This window comes from Musa acuminata, chromosome BXJ1-2, assembly GCF_036884655.1.
Source record: "Musa acuminata AAA Group cultivar baxijiao chromosome BXJ1-2, Cavendish_Baxijiao_AAA, whole genome shotgun sequence".
NCBI lineage: Eukaryota > Viridiplantae > Streptophyta > Magnoliopsida > Zingiberales > Musaceae > Musa > Musa acuminata.
In genome coordinates this window covers 30,596,337-30,620,213 of record NC_088328.1, presented here as the reverse complement: position 1 = coordinate 30,620,213, position 23,877 = coordinate 30,596,337, and the positions used below count along the sequence as shown (strand labels likewise).

Genomic DNA, 23,877 nt, shown 5'->3' with positions numbered 1-23,877 from the left:
CCCCGATTGATCTAGTGATAGTGCTGGACATGAGCCAAGGCATGACAGAGGAGAAGCTTCAAATGCTGAAGCACACAATGCAACTAGTGGTTTCCTCTTTGAGCTTGGGGGATTGACTCTCCATTGTGGCCTTTTCGACAATCGCAGATGGTAAGAGACTCCTCCCTCTACAACGAATGTCAAGACAAGGCTAGCACGCTGCACGCCAAATCATAGAAAGGTAGGTGGTGCGGTAACTAAATCTCCCCCCCTATTTATTATTGTTCATGTGTGGCTTAATTATCTCATGTGTGGCTTAATTATCTCTTGTTTATTCGGAAGGGTAGATGGTGCGGTAACTAAATCACAATTTGATTTTGATTATCAAATTCATCTTAATAAAAAATTTTAAATATTTTTTTATTTATTTATTTATTTTTTTACGAATGATAGACTCTGATATAATGTTAAAATTTTATTGTTGTTGAGTTCAAATCAAAGGAGCCAAAGTTAACATGTATAATATCTTATATCAATTTAATCAAAAACTTAAATTATGATATTATGAACCGAACTCAATATATAACATGACTCTATAAATATTGATCAACTTAGGATTTTTTTTAATCCTCTTTTATACAGCCTCCCATTTCTCCGCGTTAAAGAACAGCAAATACCTGAAGTCATGTATCGTATCATTGTAGAACTTGAGAAGGCTCTCTCTCAATCCTAACATGTGATCTCTTGTCATCTGCTATACGTGTGTATCTGCGAATAAATTACTAAACGGCAGTTCAGTTGTGTAAGCATGGAGATATGGCTGAGATCATATTTCCATGTCCACAAGAAAGGATGGAGAGAGAGAGAGAGAGATCAAAGATATTATTTCTGCATTGATACTGATGACTCCAGACTCGGTAGGACACTGGAAGACTAGAAAGTCTAGAAATGTATTGTAGTAGGACTGTTACTGCAGGAAACAGAGGCAGATCTATCATTAATGACGCTAATAGATAGTCTAGAAATGTATTGTATGTTATGAAGCTAATAGATAGCTGCTGGTACGAAGCTGCAAACTACGGAGCACACATGCAGATTCTACGACAACCTCCTCGATGAGGAGTTAAGGAACTTGACACAGTCGTCAATGGCCTCCGACAGGTGATCGGCGACATCGGGCGGAGCAAATCCCCGCGGATTCGTCATGTCCGAAGGAACTCCAGGCGGTATCTGCCTCCTACTCCTGGAGAAGACGACGACGCGCACCGCCCTCGAGGTTTTGGCATGGACAAGGCCGAGGAACCTCGTCGCCGAGAAGCGTGCACTCTTCAGCAGCCGCCATGAGAAGCCTCTGCGGCCACGCTTATCCCTGGTACAGTCGTCGCGGTACATGTTGGACATCCTTGATCCCAGATGCTGAGATGACGGCGAAACCATGGAAGCTTGGCGAGGCATTTATCAAGGCGAGCCAGGGGTGGTGGGGATCGGTGAAGGATCAAAATATGAGCAGGAACAGTACGTTTGTGGAACGCTAAGCGGACGGGTATGTGCTTGGAGTCATGCTGTGGCTGACGGAAGAAGAATCTCATCGTCCTCGGAGCAAGGGAAAGCCATGCAGTTAGGGAGAGAAAGGAAAGGGACGTCAGATAACTACTACGACATGACAGTTCGAGTACGAGCTCTCGCTTCATGTCTTTTGAGGTGGGATTCCCATGGACTTCTTCTCTTTCGTTCTCGCTTTCTTCCTGCTGTGGTGTGCACCGAGTTCAAAGCCCGCGTGGTCGTTCCCCATGGAGCGCTTTGAGTCGTCCGACCATTTTGCCTGCGTCCTTTTTGCTGCCTTGTGTTTCGTTGACTGCTTGACGGCTTTCATGCACGTTAACGTGGAACCTTACAAATTATCATAATATATACTAAATAAATAACTAATAGTATTCATTTTCTTTTTTTATAAACGAAATAACTGTCGAGGGCATATCGGTAACTGGATGCAGCCCAAGTTATAACAAACCCAGCCCATGACGTTACAGCCTCAAGAAGATTCGAGAAGGTTCCGAGGCCACGACAACGTCCCTGGTATAGTTTTCGGGTACGATACCTTTTTCTTTCTTCTGTCCTTTAGCGCGATCCGTCACCCTCCCATACGAGCCTCGAGAAACTTCCAGAAACCCACTCCCACTTCCCTATATATTCCCCCTTTCCCTCTTCACCATTTCCACCGATCCAATGGCGTCGCTCGTTTCCCCCGGTTCCGGATTGAACCCTCCGCGAAGCAACGCCTTCGGCCCCATCTCCGTCGACGTGTGGCATCTCCTCGACGGCGTCCCCTTCGGTTCCTCCTCTCTCCTCCCCGTCCCCCGACCCCCGTCCGCTCTCCTGAGCGAAGCCTCGGCGCTCATCTCCACCCTCGTCGACTGGAAGGAGACACCGGAGGCGCACGTCTTCATAGCCGACCTCCCGGGGCTGAAGAAGGAGGAGGTGAAGGTGGACGTGGAGGGCGGCCGTATCCTACAGATCAGCGGTAAGAAGAGGGACGAGGAGGAGGATAAGACCGGTACCTGGCACCGCGTGGAGCGAACCGGTGGCTGCTTCCTGCGGCGGTTCCTGCTGCCGGAGAACGCCAAGGCGGAGCAGGCGAGGGCAGCCATGGCGGACGGCGTGCTCACCGTCACCGTGCCCAAGGAGGATGTCAACAAGCCCCACGTCAAGTCCATCGACATCTCTGGTTAGAGCGTTCCTGGTGACTATGCACAAACTTGGAGTAGATGATGCTTTGGTGGTGTTAATCATCAGATCTGAGTCTAGCTTCTTTCAGTTTACTAGTTTCTAATAATCGTAAATAAGCTTAGTATGAACGCTTGATTAGGTTCACAATGTTGATGTCGGGTTTGCGTAGCGATGCTTTTATCAGAACCCTGCTTATGCTTGATGTTTTGCATGGTGTTTGCTGTCGTTTTCTAAATCTGTAACTACGGAAAGTTAATGAAAAGAGAGAGATGCCGTTGTTTCATGGCCTCTGTAAACTGTTCCCCATCCCGCTGCACATTCTCGGGTTCAGTATCGAGGTGCCTATGACTGTTCACGGCATCCTCGTTTGTGCAATACTGTGTTTGAGTTTCTCCATTAGCTTCGCTTGGAAAACATATTTCTTCGATGCTCTGCATCTGTTTGTTATTTTTCCTGCCAGTGTAGAGGTTACATGAACCTGAATTCACCGAAGAACGGATGGTGCTGTCCTTGATCTAAATGTCAGGCATTTACGTGAATATCTTTTAAAAGAGACCTTGCAGAATGAATCGTTCTGTTAGATTTTAGCTTGGTTGAAGAACGTCATGACATAAATTGCTGCTTCATAAAAGGAATGCTTACTAAAATAATTATTATCATGTTTATGATTTGTTTGTCGTTTACAATTTGTTCCCATTAATGTGCAAATTTCAACATGATTGTTACATGTGCAAATAATTTCTCGCATTTTGTCCCAATAATTTAGTAACCCTAGTAGGTCATTTCTCTTCTCATACTTTCGAAACAGTATATTTCCAGATTTTATTTTCTTTAGGATTTTTCTTTAAGCTTATTGCTGTATGTTTTCGTGTTTTTTTTTCCTAGTCGCTTAATACCTTGTTTCCTATACTACGTTGAGATTTTAAGATCGATGAATGGAACTACTTAAGGCTCAATCATCACCCTTTTGTGTCCATTCATCTTCCCTTTTGTTCGTAAGGGAAAGAGAAACAACAGTCAATTCTATTTGTTATGTTTTATTTTTTTAAGAGATACCATATTAAAATCTTAAAATTAATTATGAGTTTAAGTTAAATCGATCAACGTTAATATATATCAACCCAAAAATTAAACCTATTAAGTTGTGGATCAAGTTCAATATATATTGGTGTGGAAAAATATCGTTAATGTCTTTGAATAAAGACCGGTGTAAGAAGAAGCCTCCAAATACTTAAGTTAGTACCAAGGCCTACTTTTCTAGTTCTAAGTTATATATATCCTTATCTGAAGTTCAGGATATATTTTTATACCTGACCTTAGGAGATAAAATATTTCATAAAAATTACATAAGGGAGGTAGTTTTTAATCAATTCGAGTTGCCCTCTAGACTCTAAAAAATATTCCTATAAATATTTCGCATGCGAGGTAGTTAATAATCGTCTCGAGCTAAGAACATTCATGGTAGCTCGAGATGATTATGAATTGTTTCCTCTGTGAAATATTCATAGAAATATTCTTTGGAGTCCATAGGAAACTTGGACTAGTTACAAATCGCCTTCCCTGTGAAATCTTTATGGGATATTCTTATCTCCTTAATATCACGTATAAAAATACGTACTCAACTTCGGATAAAGATATAGAGAACTAAGAATTAGAAAAATAGACCTTGGTATAAACTTGAGTATCGGAGCGATCAACTCGGGAGGCTTCTACCTATTTCGATCTTTATGCAGATAACAACTCGAGAGTAAGTATTTTTCACTTTAAATGACTCTGTACATATGGTTCAGGACTACGTTGTGTTAACAAAGATGTGAATGATATTTTTTCTTCAACAATCAGTAAACTCTTTCAATACTTAGCAATATTAGATTATTCTTAGTCATTTTGAGTCTTCATCTGGCTCATAAATATTTGCTTGATAAAAATATTTGTGTTTTTATTGTTTTAGTAATTTCTCTCTGGACATGTATTTTATCATGAAACTAATTGCAAGTATTAGGCAGAATCGACGGACAGCCCCGAAGATGGGACACTGGCAAGATCGGTCTCATGTCTTCCAGCTTTAAGAAAAAGAAGCAACTCACCATCGCACACCTAATTTTACGAAACCTTGTATATGGACTTATTCAATTACATGGAGAGGCCTTGGTGAGCTGCTGTTATAAATCATCTACGAGTCTTTCATTCTGAAATAATATCATCACTGATGCTTCCTCCTGTTTTAATGCCACCGACGCAGTTACATCATCTGAAGAAAAGAAAAGAAAAATAAACCATCCTTTAAAAGAAAAAGGTACCCTGCTCTTGCTCAACAACTCCCAGTTTCACATGTCTCCCAAAGTGAAGATGTTTATGATTGCCACCGGGTCCTATAAGCAGGCTATGTTTCAAGGAACTGGACTAGTGCGGCAGAGAACAAACAACTCGATCATGTGCTTGTTTTGTCACCTAACAAGGTGTTGCCTTTCCTTTACAGATCCAAGCTTTAATTTAATGCTTATCCGTTGATTGCTTTACATTTATTATAGTCGTTCTTAAGGTATGCAATATCGTACCGTACCGATATTTCAAGATTGACTCGATACGATACGATACCATGTATTGAACGGTACATCAAAGTATATCGAGCAATACATCAGGACGTACCGAACGATATACCTAATTTTAAATATTTCTTTTTCTCTACTATAGCACTGCTACAGTGTAATACTGTAGCACTATAACACGCGGTCTACGTACCGGTATATCATCAGACTAGTACGTATCGTCTGTACCGGATGGTATCATTCGAAATTATTTATTCTATTTTGATATATTATTCTACATGATTAATCGTGGACATACCGAACTTTTACATTGATGCAAAATTTTAGATCATACATCAATACAAAAATATAATGATATTTTTGTGATAAATAATATTTGGAATCACACTTGTATTTTTTGTATAGCAACAACAGGGAAAGAATTATTTCTGATACAGTAAATTTTGATCATGATAAAATTAATTAGATTTTGTTCATTTTCTGAGTATTATCACCTATTGAAGAGTAGAAAAAATGATTAGCTAGAGAGAATTTTATTTTGTATGTAGAAAATATTCATATTCTGTATCCTATTTCAGTCTAAGGATAAAAAAATATCAGTTTATGGGCTGAAAGCATATGTGTCTTATTTCTTACTTCAAAAGATTACATTAGGAGTGTAAAAGTGAGACCCCTTTGATGATCAAGTTATTGTGCATAAAAAATATTAGCTTAGGAACTCAAGTTTACTTCAATACATTCAAAATAAAGATATACCTGAAGAAACTGTTTTATATAGTCTTAGTTTTGTGATCGTCAGGTTTAATAAGGTGATACTCTCTCTAGGCATTATATTAATATAAGATATCTCATAATTAATAAACAGATGTCTCAAGCTCCTCCTTATATCCAGAAGCTATGGTATATCGTTGGATGACATCGATATAACATTGATTAGACTTCACGTATTGTCGTATCGAGTTTTAATTAATTGAAAATAAGAATCGTTTCTGGAGTACATGAATGGACTGATGTTTTTGAGAATGAATGAAGTGTGCAGGTACCCATCAGGTTGTGTCTATATCTGAGGTGATACTAAATCTCAGATATGGTCCTTCGTTGTGGTGGAATCAGCGGTGGAAGATGTGGAATATCTAAAGGGGCGTGAACATGTGGAACAACAAATAGCCAGGCTTGGCCGATTTCATCACTGCACAAACTCAAGTGGGTCACAACGGGCAAAGGGTGGGAATATCTTTAAGTTTCTGGGCGCATTAATGCCACGCATCATTGTCTCTTGTGGATCCAAATGACCCATCAAATTCGTGTGGAATTTCAAAGCATCTGTGGCCATGATGGAGGTTAATTCTGCGTTTTATGTATAGGAAAATATTTGATAAGAAATAGTTTTTATAAGATATATTGTTAAAAGAAGTAAATGCATGATTACATTTGATGTTATCGATCATTATAATCTGCACTGCAGGGAAAACAACAAAGAGTGCAATAGTGTGATGGAAGAAACGATTGCTTCCATGGGAAGGTACGCGTGGCTTGAACGCATGATAAGGTATGAAAAAAGATGATTTGATTATTCTTCCTTGGCATTATCGTAATGCTCCTTTTTGTTATGTGAGATGAAATCATAAAAAGCTATAATCTTTTCTAGAATGTCAATGGGTGGTTCGATTCAATTCACTAGTTAGATTTTCTTAATCTTAAAAAGATTCACGTGTTCTTAATTTTTTATTTATTATCAAAGATATTATATTTTTCACAAGAATATCTAGGTCTTTTTATTATAAGGTTGGAAAAAATATTTGTAATATTCATTAATCTTTAATCTCTCGTTTTCGGTCTCTATCATCATTTGTCACTTATCACAATAATTTTTTTATAACATTATCCATATTTTTCATACTTTTAACATAATAATATTTTATTTATTTAAAAAAAAATTAAATGTATGACTCCGATCATTCGATTTATCGATTCAATTTATGATTCAGTGACGTATAATTTGATTGGATAGATATCTCATTTTAATAGTTATGCTTGTAAAAGAACCGTTGTTATTTCCTCATATTTTAGTGGCTGCTGATCCCACTGCGCCAACATTGGATCCCCTTGCAATCATACCTGTTCTTGGTAAATATTATTCTTATTCCTAGTATATCTCAACCAAATAGCTCATAATTTATTCTTCTATATCATTATGTAATTTCAGATGATGAATACATAAAAATACCTCAATGCTAGTATACATATGCTAAAATGATTTAATTAGGGAGCTTACTTGGAGCCAAATTTTGCATCAGAGTGCAGTTTTGCTCTCTGAGTCACTGTTCATAGAGAAGGGATGCGATTAGCTAGGAACACTTGTGATAATTAAACAGAAGTGCATATAACTGTGAGATCTTTCTTTTGACTCCCACACTTCACTTGCTAAGGGTTTATGATTATGGGCAAGCAAACCTTTACTATTTGTTTAAACCTGATCTCTCTCTCTCTCTCTCTCTCTCTCTCTCTCTCTCTCTCTCTCTGCTTTCATTTTTTTAATGACCCCACCACTGTCAACAAGATGCCAAAGCCTGTGCATTTCTTTGGGTCTCTACCTTTTCCCATGCCTCTTGTTTAATTTTTCTGGTTCCTACAATCAGAGAGAGTTCAACCTTCTCTGCTGCACCATCTGCTGTACCCCCTTATCTTTTCCTTCAGTCTACAGAGGCAGAAACCTCTGAAAGATCTTAATGTGGTCACTGTGGATTGGTTTTTGTTTTTAATAATTACTTCGTTTGTGGAGCATTTCTGCACTTTGCTTCTTTGTCATAGGATGGAAGCCAACAGAATTCCATCTCCAGTGCTGCTTTCCTTCACTCCCCATCTCTTGATGCATTGCATGAATCCAACTATGGTGCTGGTTTTTGGCCAATTTTGTGGTACAAAAGCTTGTCTAATGTAATTCTGGGTGCAGTTATGCCTAGTCTCTTGGATCAGACCTTTTCCTGGGACATTTTTTTGGTTGAACTTTAGTGTCATACTGGAGTTGTCTTTGGTAGAAAGATTCAATTTTTGGATGATCTTTAGATTCTGCCTCTGGGATTTTTGTTCCTTGATATTTGACTAAGGGCCTTGTTCTTATTCTTGTTGGACTTCTTGCTTCTTGATGAATGGACTTGATCGACATGTAGAAACACCATCAAGTAGGTTTTGCGTCAAGTGTTTGTCGAAATTACTTGCCTTTGATTCAGCTTACCCAAAGACACCAACACTTTTGGGGCATTTCATGCCATACTGTAAGTTCTGTTCTTAAACTCCTTGATAAATGGCTAAAAAGGGTGAGAAATCCTCTGGGGACATGGAAGAAGGACCACACCACTCTCATTTAAACCAGAGTGATGAAGATAGCCTCAGCTTCTCAGATGCCGAAGAACATTCTTGGCATTCGCCCTATGGCTATAACTTTGCTGGTTCGACTTACAATGACTGCAGTGTCTCTGGTGCATCCGACCGTGAGATCGATGGATTTCCAGAGCCCTGTAGAAAATCCTGTCTCTCAGAGTCCTCACTTGATGATGATCCGGAGACTGGTGCTTCGGAGGTGAAGATCGATATAGATAAGATTGAGCGAGATTGCAGGATTTGTCATCTCAGCTTGGAGAAGGCGGCTCCAGAGTCCGGAGCCCCCATTGTATTAGGTTGTTCTTGCAAGGATGATTTAGCTGCTGCCCACAAGCAGTGTGCTGAGACATGGTTTAAAATCAAAGGAAACAAGTAAGCTTTACCTTGGCATATTCTTTCTGCAATTTTTAGTTGCTTCTTAGGTCATGCAGTTCTTTAGGAAATGGATGGTCTTTGCTTGGTTGAATTATGGTGCCATATTTGTTGAACATCAATTACAATTCTGCATTTGATGTATGTGGAAATTGCACATGTTCTTTATTAATGAAAGGAAAGAGAAAAAATTGGTTTAGATAGAAGAACCAAAACAATATATCAAGTGATAGAATATTTCAGTGGTAAGGTAGGAAGCTCAAAATCATGGTGAAAAGTTCATTTCTGAATTAATAAACTGATAAGGACGAGTGAATATCGGGGAGAAAAAACTCTAGGATTCCTTTTTGATCTGTCTCCATGGTGTTTAGGTATTCCCCTTGTCTTCTTCTCTAAACTTAGATTTAGGAGAAGTGTGGTATTTTCTTATCACAGATGACATGTTGGTCACCACAATCTTCTCAACTTAGATTTAGGAGAAGTGTGGTATATTAAAATTTTCTTATCACAAATGACATGTTGGTCACCACAATCTATCTGTATAAGTAGTTGTTCTATCTCTTGTTAATATCATGTAATTCACATCATTCAAATTGTTCTCTCACCTTGGTTACTGTCACAGTTTGGTTGCACTGTGACTGCTGATGAATTCAAGTTATTGAAATTTTCTTGGAGTGTATGTATTTTTATTAGCATATCTAAAACTTCTTTGGATTTTTCCTCTTATTTTTCTTTCTATTGGGTGTATCCTGTCAAACTTTTTCATGATCTTTTACCTTTACTAGTTGTAGCTACTAAGGTACCATCACCTTATTAGTTCTTTTTAAGGAAAGCTCAAGTAATATTGGCTTATGCTGTTGTTATCATTTTTCTGGTGTGGTGTTATATGAAATCAGAAATGCTTCATTAACACATGACTCTTATCCTCCCATCTTCTATTTCTTTACATATTGGTAGGGTATTAATCTGATCTTGGATATTTTCTAAAAAATCAAATAAGAAAATGAATTAGACTGCTTCCAATTCATAGAGCTGGGCAGTTATACAAAGAACATCTGTGGTACACGTACAAAAATTCTTATTTTATGTGATGCGCTAACATAAACCATATGAAGTTAGTTTGTGTCTTAAATGATACAATAATATCTTGAATTGAAAAAGTATGTATGAATCTTAGTCACTTAGAAAATGATTAAAGTAAATCCAGCAACAAGCGGAAATGCTAAGGTTTAATTTCTTGATCTAGTTATTCAACAAACTTTAGCATAATGTGAGAGGGTAGTTTAAAAAGCTAGGATTAAATAATAAATTTGAAAAACTAGCTATAAGGAGAAAATGCAATAATTTGTTTGTCATATGTTGAATGAAAATTATAGGCAGAGGCATACAATTACTAAGACATATTAACCATTCTCCACCACCGAACAACTTTTAGATCAGATTTAACAAAGAGAGTGACTGTTGAATCAACAATTAGAAAGAGAGTGGCCAACAGTGACATAAAGCATTGGAGTTGTGGTAATATATGACTAGTGTGAGGGCACTGGATAAGGTAGCAAAGGAGATTAAGTTGAGCCAGGATGTAAAGGGAAAGGAGAACAAAGAATGAAGGATGATAAAACCTTATTTTCTTGTTCCTATCTAGCAAGTACCTAAACCACAAGTGCTGGTTGGCATGCTCCGATTTCAAGTTTCTGGAAGAGGCCTTAGGGTATTTTTCAGGATAAAACATCCTTTTATCACCATCACATTCCATGGATGATCCAGACTTTTAGTTGATCCATTGTGCCTGCTGCATTTGTATACACCCAAAACTGCATAATATTTGGTCAGTTGACAACATTTGGGCAAATTATGCAGGGGGACTGCAAATCCAAAATGCAGTGCAGCATATCAGCTTGCACGTGTATATGTGGCAGCACATAACAATCATATATATGGTCATGTCAATTACTTTTGAGGACAGTAGTGTTCTCACTGATACTTACAAAAATAATTTTTTTCTCTAATTAGATTGGAGAAATTTTATGTATGTATGTTTTTATCTTAGTATCAAAATACTAAACTAATACGGTTATAGAACATAAATTAACAGTAGTAGAAAGTTAGAAATCAATTATCATGAGTATTAGGCACTTCCATAAGAAAGAATTGATCTGCATCTGCAAGGATGATGGCCTTTTCTCCATCTTAAATTCTGACATTCCAGTTCGATCTTGTGATTTTAACTGATCTGACAGTGCCTCTATGAATTAGGGTTTAAACATCTAACCCATTTGGTCTACTAGGGATGCAGGCAATATTATCAGTGATACCATGTTAAGGATATATTTCTCACTTGACTGGTTTAAATTCCTGCACCTTTTGTAACTTAGAATTTGTCAATTTAAGTATGAGTGTGCAAACAAAAAATTTGTCAATGCCTTGTCACCTTAGAATATGTTGTCAGAGTCTAAGCAGAAGCATAAAGTTTGTGAATGGAACATATTGTCAGACTTTACTTCGCCTTAGGTCCTAAGCTAGTGCCAGAGCCCCCCTTCATCACTTTATCATATTTGTATGACATTGTGATTCAGCATTTCTATCACATGGACAATCTTCGATCAGATCCTCTCAGCTTATTAGCCACTCATATGGTGTGTCTCATTTATTTCGTCTTTGATTTTGACTCCTAAAACTTTTTTGTATGTATTTCTTATTCTAGGATCTGTGAGATTTGTTGTTCAACTGCATCCAACGTGGTTGGTGTGAGCGAGAACGAACCCTCAGAGCAACGGAATGAGGCTAATACTTCTGCAGCACCGCCTCCTGCTCCACCATCTGAAGCTCGGAGCTTTTGGCAGGGGCACCGATTTCTTAAGTTCCTGCTTGCATGTCTGGTGCTTGCCTTTGTTGTCTCCTGGCTCTTCCACTTCAACGTTCCTGGCTGAACATGAAATGTTTTACAGACAAAAGATTGTCTCTCTTGCCGCTCACACTGCATTAGCAACACCACAAAACCTCTGAAAGAAGCTCTGCGAAAGGAACTACATCGCATCTCAACAGAAGCTAATATTGTTCAGAGTCTCAAGTTTTGCTCTGCATAAAGAAAGTGATAGAGCAAAAAGTCACATCAAGTATGAGTCTGATATGAATGTAAAACACACTAAATTGCACCATCTTGTTAGACAAATCAACCTTTTGTGAGCCTGTTATCTGTGTAACCTTGTGTAAATTTCTTTGTTTACAGTTCTACTGATATTATAGACTCTGTTTCTCCCCTTGAGAAGAAATGTTCTTGCTTCGGCTTGTATGATCTCTTGGAAGCCATGTTTATTATTTGATATCGAGTGTTTCAGTTGTATGATGTATCATATAAACAACCATGCACTGCAGAAAACCACATTATTAGGTCAGAGACCTTTGGATGGATGAAGCATGACAAGCTATGCAGTGGGATTTGCTATTTAGACAAATAATTATATTATATAATCGCTGTTTGTTTCACTAATGGGCTGATTCAAAAATAGGATTTGGTATTTAGTGGGGTAATGGCTGAGATGTATTTTTATTTTTTGAAGGAGAAATATTAGTGTTATGGATCAAACCATAACATATGAACAATATAATTGCAACAGAAGTAGAGAAGATGGTAATTATTGTTCAATAAAAATGTGTACACTGAGATATAGGAGGAGGGGAATGAAATGTGTACAAAATTTAATATATGAACAATCTTATTTAGGGAATGATTAAGACAAGAATGTGAATGGGACCAAATACCTCATTAACATTATTGGATATCCAATTTGAACTTAGCCCACAATAGTGGGTATGATTCCTTGGTTTTGTGTTCATAAATGGATCATGTTTGGATCCGGAATCTAGCGGACTGACATCCGCAATGTTCCATTACCAACCAAGCAGTGTTTCCATAAAGAATTGGTGAGACATCTTTGCATCTCAATTAGCATGTTGGTATATATTAATTTTTGGTAAATGATATTTAATTAGATCAATTCATTTCAAAAATAGTTTAGAATGTGGTCATTTATTCATCCAATATTTAAATTTTTTTCTATATAGAGTGTGTTTGTCGTTATATTTTGGACTGCTTTCTTATTTTTTTTTAACTTTATGCAACCACGTGCCATCATTCTATTGGTTAGCGGATTCCCTGTCCTCGGTGGGGCCAAAGGGAAGCGGCCGCCTTCAGCAAGCGCAGCGTACGCTCGTAGTGGATGTGGCTCGTAATCGGAGCCGCGCGTCCCCGTTCCTGTGCTCCCGCGTAGACCGGGATTCCCCCACCTTGCACCGCTGCATGCGCAGCTCGCCTGCTCCGATGTTGGCTTCCCACCCTCTCCTCCAACAGCTCTCTCTCCCTCCCCGCCGTCGCCCTTTCCAATTCTCCTCCTCCTCCTACTCCCCCCCGCTGCTCTCTCTCAGAGCTCTCTCCTGCTTCAAACCCCTCGCGAGCGCCGGCGCCGGCGCCGGCAGCGACTACAACCGGCTAATCCAGTCGCTGTGCGCGCAGGGGCACCTCGCCAAGGCCGTGCAGCTCCTCCCGCACGAGCGCAATCCCTCCACGCGCACCTGCGAGGCCCTCATCCTCGCCTGCGGCCGCCACAACGCCCCCTCCCACGCCGCCGCCGTCCACCGCCACCTAATCGACCATGGCCTCGACCAGGACCCCTTCCTCGCCACCAAGCTCATCGATATGTACTCCCATCTCGACCGCCTCAACAACGCCCGCTACGTGTTCGACCGAACGCGGGAGAAGACCATCTTCGTGTGGAACGCCTTCCTGAAGGCCCTCGCGCTAGCCGACCAGGCCGAGGAGGCCATCTCCCTCTTCCGCGAGATGGGCGTGCCCATGGACAGCTTCACCTACTCCTACGTGCTCAAGGCTTGCATCGCCTCCTCCTCTCACCCATCTGCGGCTCCCCACAGAGTCAAACAAATCCACGCCCACGTCTGTCGCCATGGGTTCGCGTCCCGGGTCTATGTGGTCACCACTCTTATCGATTGCTACGCGAAGCTCGGTTCTGTCACGTACTCCGAACGAGTCTTCAACGGGATGATCGAGCGGAATGTGGTGTCGTGGAGTGCCATGATTTCTTGCTATGCAAAGAATGAGAGGCCCTTCGATGCGCTGGAACTCTTCAAAGAGATGATGGTGACGGAACCTGAGACTGTTCCTAATGCTGTCACGATGGTGAATGCTCTTCAAGCTTGTGCTGGTTTGGCTGCATTGGGACAAGGAAAGGTTTTTCATGCTTACATTCTTAGGAATGCGCTTGACTCTGTTTTGTCTGTCGTAAATGCTTTAATTGCCATGTACTCAAAATGCGGAAGTTTTGAGATGGCTCGCCGAACTTTTGACAGGATGAGTGATCGCAGGGATGTTGTGACATGGAACTCTATAATATCAGCTTATGGTATTCATGGATTTGGTGAGAAAGCAATCCAAGTTTTTCATGATATGATCAGTGCTGGAGTATCACCAAGCCCCATTACATTTGTGAGTGTCCTGGGGGCTTGCAGTCATGCTGGACTCATCGATGAGGGGAAGAGCTTCTTCGAGTCAATGTCCCGGGAACATGGCATCTTGCCTCGCTCTGAACACTATGCTTGCATGGTTGATCTACTTGGTCGTGCAGGACAACTAGATGAAGCAGTAAAGATAATAGAAGGAATGCGAATTGAGCCAGGTCCCACAGTCTGGGGTTCTCTACTGGGAGCGTGTCGGGTCCACTGCAATGTGGAGCTTGCAGAGAGAGCATGTGTCCGTCTTTTCGAACTTGAACCAGTAAATGCAGGGAATTATGTGCTCCTAGCAGATATATATGCAGAAGCCAAGATGTGGGAAGAGGTGACCAGAGTAAAGAAGCTTTTAGAAGCCAAGGAACTGCAGAAGGTGCCTGGTTGCAGCTGGATTGAGGTGAAGAAGAAGATGTACTCATTTGTATCTGTCGATGAAATGAACCCACAGATTGAGCAGCTACATGCTTTGCTTGTTCAGCTGGTGAATGAGATGAAGAACAATGGGTATGTTCCAAACACCAAAATTGTCCTCTATGATCTTGAACTGGCAGAAAAAGAGAGGATCTTACTGGGACACAGTGAAAAATTGGCTGTTGCATTTGGGCTCATAAACAGTGGCAATGGTGAGGTAATTAGGATCACAAAGAACCTTAGATTGTGTGAGGACTGTCATAGTGTCACAAAGTTTATCTCAAAGTTTTCAAAGAGAGAGATTCTCGTTAGAGATGTGAATCGGTTCCATCATTTCAAGGATGGTGTCTGCTCATGTTCAGATTATTGGTAATATGAGTCGGTGAATATCTAAGTAGAAAATTCACAGTACAACATCCACTGGTGACTTGAGCCTATACTGGGCTGAATGCTGGAATCTGGGTTTTGGTTTATGATCATTGTGTATCGATCACTAATCTAGTTAGGAGGCATCATAAGCATGTATTTCAAGAAAAAGGTAAAAAAAATTGTGGGGTCTGGAATCAGAAGTTAACATAATCCTTTGTACCTTGTGACATAATAGTTCAGAAAGAGTGAACAGTCTCTATCCCTCAAGCAAGCGGAGAAAGAAAAAAGTGAAAAAACAAAACCAGATGAGGAAGATTTGCAGTGAGTATATATCTTCATAAATTTATTTTTTTCATTGCAAAGAGTGCAATAAATCTGCTTAAATTTAGTAATTGCATATTGGTGACTTCTGATGTAGCATGCATGATGTCCAATTGAGGTCAATAATCAGTTGAAAATAACAACAGAGCTACATGGTTTGTGTCCTCTCTTTGTTCAATCAAGAAACTATTATCTCCACCACTGTCTCCTCTGCTTGCCTATGGTTAAACTGACCATTTAACAAAAACTCAACAAAGTCTCCAAGCCATGCCTCTTCCAAAACCCCCATTTTTCATTCATTGTCTTGGCCAAGCTCATCAGTTTCATTTCAACCTTCTCCTCTTCCACCATCCAATTCGATGTCCTGCTCCCATCAATTAACTTGTGCCATAGTCGTGAACATTAACCTTGGAGTGATCAGTAGATTTGAAGCCCACTCTTTAGCAAGACAATGTTAAACAATCATTAGAACCAACTCCACCTCTCAAGTGCTGTGTTAAAGAATAATCCACTGAACCAAAAACTGAGCAATATATTGTTGAGAAAAGTCAGTGTTTTGTTTCATTTTATATAAGTTATATTTGTCTTTGATGCAGTAATTCTTTCCTTTCTAGTTTGATATGTATTTCTTTCCTTGAGGAAAAGCAGCAAATTAGTTTTGAGTTCTTGGATTAGTAATGTTTACGAAAATATTTTTATTATCATTTTTGTAGGCAAAAAATGTCTCTTTACAATATCATAAACTTAATATTTAGTTTTGGTTTGTATAAGTTTGATTTATTTCTTTATCTCATAAGACTTAATAATATATTTTAGCCAAGAAGAATGTCAAAGGAATGTGACAAATCTACAAAGGTGAACACATCAATATATGGTGACAATTAAGTGTTTTTTTTTCTTTCCCTTTTTCATATGAAATCATCTAATATAATAAGATTGTTTCTCTACGATTTGGATGATCACGATCAACTCATGAAAACCATCCTTCAGCATGTACGTATGAGACTGCGTATATTAGAGAATTCTTGCATTAGTTAGAGCCATCGGTTTCTATACCAAGTTATGAGTTTTAGGTCCCCATGAATTCTGAAATATTTGCCCTTGTTTCTCACAGGCATGGAGGTCCAAAGAATGACTGAGAAGCTATCAAAGGTGATGAAGATGGAATCAAAGCTTCACTTTGCTTCTCTAGTACTTTGTGGAATGGAACTTGCTTTTGCTGTGCATCAGATGACAAGCGCAGTGCCCAGTTTGATGTCCCAGATGTAGTAGGTTTATGAAGTAGATAAGCTGTCATCTTCCTTAGATTACTAAGACTTGTATCAGCCGTTTAAACCTCAATAAAATGTTTGCAATGATTTCTTGATATGCAGATGAATTATCTGTCAGGAAAAAGAACACACATGTAAACAGCTTCTTGATGTAAAGGAGTAAAACATACATCCGTTGCGATGACTTCTACCACGAGAGTCCATCTGCCAACTTAGTTCCGCACGCACAGCACAAAAGTCGAACACACAAACACCATTGGTTACACTTGTAGAGACAGATTCTACTGCTCACATCACGATCTCAGGCTTCAGGATGCTGGATTTGATCTCCTTGTGCGGGAGGACGACGCCTCCGTTGCTGTAGATCTCGTCGCCGACGTGCACGTCCTCGCCGAGGATGGTCATGTTCTCGATCCGCGCCCACTGACCCACGGTGGAATGCGTGCCGATGATGCTGCCGGAGACGCACGCGTGCTTCTTGATGCGGGTGCCCCGCATCACCGTGCACCTCGACAGCCTCACCCCGGCCTCCACCACGCAGCCCGGTCCGACCGACACGTCCGGCCCGATCAAGCACCCCTCTCCGACGACGGCCGTCTCGTGCACCAACACGTTCCCGACGACGTGCGAGCCGGCGGCCAGCTTGCTGGGGGACTTCTTCCGCAGGGCATCCAGGTAGAGCCGTAAGCCCGTGATGTAGTCCTTGGGCTGCCCGATGTCCATCCAGAACCCGGGGAGCACCATGGCGAAGAGCTTTTGGTCTGCAGCGATCTGAGGGAAGACCTGCTTCTCGATGGAGGTGGGCCTGAGTTGGATGCGGTCCAGGACCGAGGGGTTCAACAAGTAGATGCCCGCATTGATCTTGTTGCCGACGAAGGCCTTAGGCTTCTCCACGAACCTTTCAACCTTTCCAGTTTCTTCGTCCATGACCACGACGCCGTACTTGGACGGCTCATTCACCTGCCGAGAACAAGAAGAGCTCAGATGATCGACGAGAGGAGCCGCAGAAGCTCGGATCATTCGATACCTGGGTCACCAGAATCGTGGCTTCTCCACCATGTGCATTGTGGAACTGGATCAGCTCGGCAAACGGGTACTCGCTGATGACGTCGCTGTTGAGGACGAAGAAGGGCTCGCCGGAGCCATCTACCAGCTTGTCTCTCGCCAAAGCCAGCGGCCCAGCCGTTCCCAGTGGCTCAGTCTCTTGGGAGCAGGTGATTTTGATACCGAGCTTGTTCTCGAATTCCTTCAAGAAGTTGAGCATCACCTGCAATGGAACTGATGATGTTGGCACAGGTCGAAGAACAAGGCAGGAAGACTGCACACTGTAGAGGCTAGCAAAGATGGAAGTTTTACCTCAGGCTGATAGTTGATGGCAAGAACAACTTCTGTCACTCCAACCTCTTTCAAAGCTTCAATCTGAAGACAGGTGAAACGATTCTTATCAATGCACAACTTGGAGAGGTCAGTGTTACTTGCACACAATCAAGAACTAGTATGAGTACATTGATTTATCATCTTCAATGCCCTCAAATTGTCTTATCCTCAAGAATTGATCGAATACATAATTTTCTTACGAAAGAAGCAATTCTAGCAGAATAAAGTTTATATGTTGAATCAGTAATGGCAAGTCATGACGTTGGTGTGAACTAAAATGGAATTGAAGTGATGCAAAGAGACCATTGGAATCATTCGGTCTCCATATTTTGAGTGTTGTCAATTTTTAGCTCTGAAGGAATCAAATTGTTTGTCAATTTGTAGCTGAAGAGAAGTTTAGTGCTCCTACACAATTGGCACATATACTAAGAGTAGAAGTTTCCAGATGTAATTAATTGGATTACGCAGGACCCCTGATGTGTGCGGATGCCATGCGGTCACATAGCTTACAAGAAAAAGATGAACTAGACATGATGATGTTTGAAAGTGATACAAAGAAGGATATGGCAGTCGAGATGCGTCTAGTTAGAATGCGTTGCTGCTGATCAAGAAGAATTAACCTTTCTATAAGCAAAATTACAGATCTGACTAATTGAATCGAACACGGTCTTTCCTCAATTTTAGCCAATTAGCAGTAAAGAAAGGACAATTACCATCTTTCCTCAATTTTAGCCGGCTTATAGCTGAAGAAAAGTAGGTGCTTCTCTACAATTGACATCCTCATTAAGTGTAATAGTTGACAGCTGTGATTGATTGAACCTAACAAATCATAACTATTCAAAAGATAAACATGTTGATGTTACCTAAAAAGAATTGAAAGTGATATAAAAGAAGGTTATGCCGACTAATAAGATGCTTCTTGTTGTAAAGGCTGTGTGTCTTTTATCCCCTACGATGTTCCTAAATTATAATCAATTTACAGCTGATGAACAAGGTTAGGTTAATCTTTCTACAAAGTCATCATCTTTTTATTTACAGCTGTAATTTATTGAATCGAGCAAGATCTTTGAACATGTCATCTTCTCCCTTCTGCAGAACAAACAGAATCAGAACATGCAACACTTAAATCAGTGCTCAGATCATCAACCATCTTGCATGCAGAACCAAATTCATCATCATGGAACTCATTTGTTGAGATGTAGAGAACTCCAACTCTGATTATTATACCTGATGCAGAATCATGGGCTTGTTTGCGAACTCAACCAGTGGCTTGGGGACACTGAGCGTCAAGGGACGCAACCGAGTGCCAAATCCTCCAACAAGAATCAGCGCCTTCATGCCTGTTGCTCCTCTCTTCCTCCTCGGTGTGGTGGCTGCTGTGTTACCCTGCTCATCAAATTATAGAAATCAGGTATGTAAAGCAAGAAAGATGAGACGGTCCATCCAAGTAGTTTGCCGCATGCTGCTATAAAAGTTCCTTTCCGTAGCAACTCTACTTTGATACCTATAAATGCAGATACAACTGTAAAACTGTGTCCTCAGGGATTCCTGGATTCTAAACATAGGGCATGCGTAAAGGAGTCGTGCTAAGAAAGCAATAACACTAGAGGAATTGAAAGCTGAAAGCTGCAATGAAGCAGTTGGAGAAGCATTACAAAAGGCAAAGCAGGTGTCATCGGAAGCGCAAATTTCGCAACAGTTTTGGAGCGAATTGTCGTGACGCTTCAGCTGTAATGCAGGAAGTCGATTCCAGCTCGCGCACAGGCAGGATTCATCCATGCAAGAAGCCAAAGAACCTTGACTTTTGCAGCAACTGAAGTAGATTTCCGGTGAAGTACCTTTCTTTTGCTTTTTCAGCATAGTTAACCATGATCTATATACCAAATGGCAACTTAACTGTAATGGTTCAGTTTCCTCTTTGCTTAGTAGCTTGACTTATCCTCCTAATTAGTTAATTATGCGCATTTAGAAATACTTTCACCTTAACTTCAAGTTGAGATTTCTGAATCTATAAAAGAATCCTTGTTCTTCATGAGTTCAGTTTCTGTGTAGCTATTGATTCAATGCATGTTCTAAAAGACCATAGCATCCTCTTATGGCTACAAATGAGAAAATTAAGCTCATGAACATGTAACCTCGAGGGAAGAAACCAAAGTTTCAAGCAAGTTATGATCCCCTAATACTATAAAAGAATCCTTTTTCTTCATGAATTATGTTTCTTTGTTGTTATTGATTCAACATATATGAATGCAAAAGACCATAAGATCCTCTTATGGCCACAAATGAGAAAATTACGCTTATGAACTTGTCACACAGAGGGAAGAAACCGAAACTTCAAGCAAGTTAAGATCCTCTGTACTATAAAAGAATTCTTTCTAGTTCTTCATGAATTGAGTTCCTTTGTTGCTATGATTCAACATATGAATTCAAAAGACCATAAAATCCACTTAAAAGCTACCAGTGAGAAAATTGAGCTTATGAACTTGTCATTTCGAGGGAAGAAACCTAAACCTCAAAGAAAGTTGAGATCCCTAAAACAATAAAACAAACCTACTTCTTCATGAATTGAGTTTCTTTTTTGTTGCAAATGACTAACATACGAATACAAAACAGACCATAAATCCCCTTAGAAGTAGCAATGAGACAGTCAAGCTAACATCCATCCCAACGAGCATAAAAATTCTTCATGATCTGAGTTTCTGTGTTGATATCGACTCAAACTTACGAATGCAAAAGACCATAAAATCCTCTTAAAAGCTACCGATGAGCAAATCAAGCTTATGAACTCGTAAAAATGAGGGGTGAGACTAAAGACTGAAAGCAGCTCCCACCTCCGGTCCGTAAGTAGATCACAGTCATAGAAGGTGAAGACAACAAAGAGTAATGCACGACAAACAAAAACAAACCAAAAAAGCAAGGGATACAAAGAGCTTCACAAGTAGACTTAGTACAGAAGATCTGACAAGAGAGACTGCAGAGTAAGTATCCTTCAAAGAAGGAAATGGCGAGCTGGCAGACAAAGCTTGCATGCAGCGTCAAGATTACGGGATCTTACCGGGTCGTATGGTTGGATTACGGTCGGAGGACGGAAACAAATGTCGGCGAAACCCAATCCTTTCTCCCTGCGAGCTCAGAGAGAGGGAGAGATGGGAGAGAGAAAGGAGGAGAGCAGGAGATTTAATGGCGTCTTCCATGGGTGGCCAACGGCACCGGCACGCACAGATGCGTGTCTCCCCTGTATTGGCCCCGCTAGATTTGATGTAAATAATTGCTTCGGTCGGTTCCTAGAAGAGATCCAATCTATCTATCTACTGTCAGCAATATTAGAATTTGAATTTAAATATAATTATCTTGATATAAATAAGATTATACTATATCAATTTAGACTTCTTCATAAAGCACGTAGAATATTTCAGTTGCATCGATCCAAAATTGATATTCTTGATAGAAACTCAATTTTACGAGTGCATGATTGATAAAAGAACATGATATAGACAAATACGAGATATCAAACTCTACGTTCTCTAATCCTCAATCAATCTATAATTTGAAGATTAATTATATATTTAAATATATAATTTGAACATACGATGGAGAGAGATCAATGTAAATACATGTTACCTCAATAAATGAAATCATCTTATTCACAATAAAACTCTTCAATAATAACACATTTTGTCTTTGGATATATGTATAACTTTAAAAAAGAAAAATACTAAGATCCTTCTCATATATTATTAGTATTAATATATGGTATGTCAAAATTATTTGATGAGTTGTGTCGGCATCGCATTAATTGGTCTCTTCATTAGATGACTAATAGTACAAAAATGTGATTACAGTAGATAGATCTACCCAAGGATGGTAGTGGCAATGATTGCATTTATTTTCTTGTTTTCTTCCATCAAACTAGAGAAAATTCTATGGTCGCCACCGGCAAAGCTAGTGGATGTGGCCTACTTGATATTGGTGACATTATCCTCTGTTGTCGGATGAAGAAGATGTCATAAAATTTAAAGATTTTTTATTTTACTTGAAACTTTTTTCATATATATATATATATATATATATATATATTTTGTGATATTGGATCGATCATGGAAGGACAATAATTGATACTATATCGGATGAATTGGTTCCATTGAAATATATAAATATTTATATATAATTAGTCGAGTTAGAATAAATCAAGATAATAATATTTTTATTTTCGAAGCAAAGTTGAATTATAATAGCGGATATTTGAGAAATATCACATCAAAAAGAATTCCTATCATCTTTCATGTCGCTCTCTCTTTTATCATCATAGTGACCTAATACAATGACCATCATTTCACAATCATTTAAATAAAAAAAGAATGAAAAAAAAAAGTAAAGGGGAGAGAAGAAAAAAAAAAAAAAAAAAAAAAACTTACCCATCGATGTGAATTAAAGTATGATCGACATAGTGATCGATTCGGTTCTGAAAACTATGACTCATCAATCAACGATATGAATTCGATTATTGTTCAAAATGTAAACATTTAATCATAATCCTTGGTAGGATTATTGGAGATTTTTTTTTATTTTTTTGATAGAATTGGCATGGATTTTTAGTTGAAGTGCAAGTATTAAACTAGAATTTGCCTGAAACATTGATCAATGATTCAATGGCGAACTTCTAATGGGATTCATAAATCTGTTGGCTTCCACAAGAATCTCTGCATCCTGTAGCTGACATTTTCTATGGTGCATGATATGAACTCCTTCCCCCACCCCTCCTTGCTTTTAGCCTTGGAAGTTCCTGTGAAGGTTACAGGGCATATGGCTGATCGGAGACTGCGTCTGTATGCGCGATATAACTGATACCTTTATTTATTTCCTCTTTACGCTGCTGTCAGTACTCGAAAGAGAAGTGTGAGATTTGGACATGAGGGGAGACATGCAAGGAGGTCCCCTCCCCTCCCCTCCCTCTCCCAATAATTCACACTTCGTTGGGATTCATCTACAGCTTCACTTGCAGACTGTCACCAGCAGAAGCCATGAAAATAGCAAGGTCTGTTGCTGGGCATCTTCACCAGATGGCAATAAGGATTCTGCTGTTGATCACAGCAGCCTGACAAGGCTATCATGTGGAAGGGTGGACCTGTGTGACACACACCAAGTGCCATCTTCTTCTTCTTCTTCTTCTTCTTCTTCTTCTTCTTCTTCTTCTTCTTCTTCTTCTTCTTCTTCTTCTTCTTCTTCAATTTAGATTGTCATTCAAAGGAGATGTTAGAGATTCAATATGTAATTTCTTGGACTGTAAAGATAGACAAAATAATATGATAATCAAAAGGAATGATAAAAATATATCCGATGAGATTTTCGTATTGAAACTCTTTTATCACATAAAGAAATGATAAAAGATAGATCTCTTTTATCATATAAAGAAACCATCGCTATAGTATTGAAACTATTGCGATCCAAATATTAAAAAAATATTTTAAACTCGGATGATTATAGAAAATATTTTACTTCAATGAGATAGTTGAGCTGATCAAGCTGTAACAGTCATTATATTTGGTACCTCTGAATTCTGTGTGTTGAAATTATATTGGATATCAATTTATTTTCCC

General features: G+C 39.6%; 4 protein-coding genes across 5 annotated transcripts; 3 read left to right on the top strand and 1 right to left on the bottom strand.

Annotated features, from left to right (window-relative positions):
• Positions 1 to 2,193: 2,193 nt before the first annotated feature.
• On the top strand, positions 2,194 to 4,822 carry LOC135613263 (18.1 kDa class I heat shock protein-like). Of its 2 annotated transcripts, none has more exons than XM_065110369.1 (2): positions 2,194 to 2,704; positions 4,713 to 4,822. In XM_065110369.1, the coding sequence occupies exons 1-2, from the start codon at positions 2,206 to 2,208 to the stop codon at positions 4,805 to 4,807; spliced, it is 594 nt and encodes a 197-aa protein (XP_064966441.1). In that variant the 5' UTR covers positions 2,194 to 2,205; the 3' UTR covers positions 4,808 to 4,822. The 2 variants fall into 2 exon arrangements, with proteins under 2 accessions (XP_064966441.1, XP_064966445.1); XM_065110373.1 differs by having other exon boundaries at positions 2,194 to 2,719; positions 4,709 to 4,818.
• Positions 4,823 to 7,787: 2,965 nt separating this feature from the next.
• Positions 7,788 to 12,303, top strand: LOC103974227 (uncharacterized). Its single transcript, XM_009388998.3, has 2 exons — positions 7,788 to 9,008; positions 11,713 to 12,303. The coding sequence occupies exons 1-2, from the start codon at positions 8,560 to 8,562 to the stop codon at positions 11,936 to 11,938; spliced, it is 675 nt and encodes a 224-aa protein (XP_009387273.1). The 5' UTR covers positions 7,788 to 8,559; the 3' UTR covers positions 11,939 to 12,303.
• A 908-nt stretch (positions 12,304 to 13,211) lies between these two features.
• Positions 13,212 to 16,998, top strand: LOC135609425 (pentatricopeptide repeat-containing protein CRR2, chloroplastic-like). The gene is made up of 2 exons (XM_065102697.1): positions 13,212 to 15,632; positions 16,747 to 16,998. Exon 1 carries the CDS (start codon positions 13,309 to 13,311, stop codon positions 15,313 to 15,315), a length of 2,007 nt encoding a protein of 668 aa, XP_064958769.1. The 5' UTR covers positions 13,212 to 13,308; the 3' UTR covers positions 15,316 to 15,632; positions 16,747 to 16,998.
• A 29-nt stretch (positions 16,999 to 17,027) lies between these two features.
• LOC135609428 (probable mannose-1-phosphate guanylyltransferase 1) lies at positions 17,028 to 21,495 on the bottom strand. Its single transcript, XM_065102705.1, has 5 exons — positions 21,336 to 21,495; positions 19,508 to 19,666; positions 18,260 to 18,322; positions 17,931 to 18,170; positions 17,028 to 17,863 (listed from the first exon to the last, which is right to left on the bottom strand). Exons 2-5 carry the CDS (start codon positions 19,616 to 19,618, stop codon positions 17,192 to 17,194), a joined length of 1,086 nt encoding a protein of 361 aa, XP_064958777.1. The 5' UTR covers positions 19,619 to 19,666; positions 21,336 to 21,495; the 3' UTR covers positions 17,028 to 17,191.
• Between the last annotated feature and the right edge of the window lie 2,382 nt (positions 21,496 to 23,877).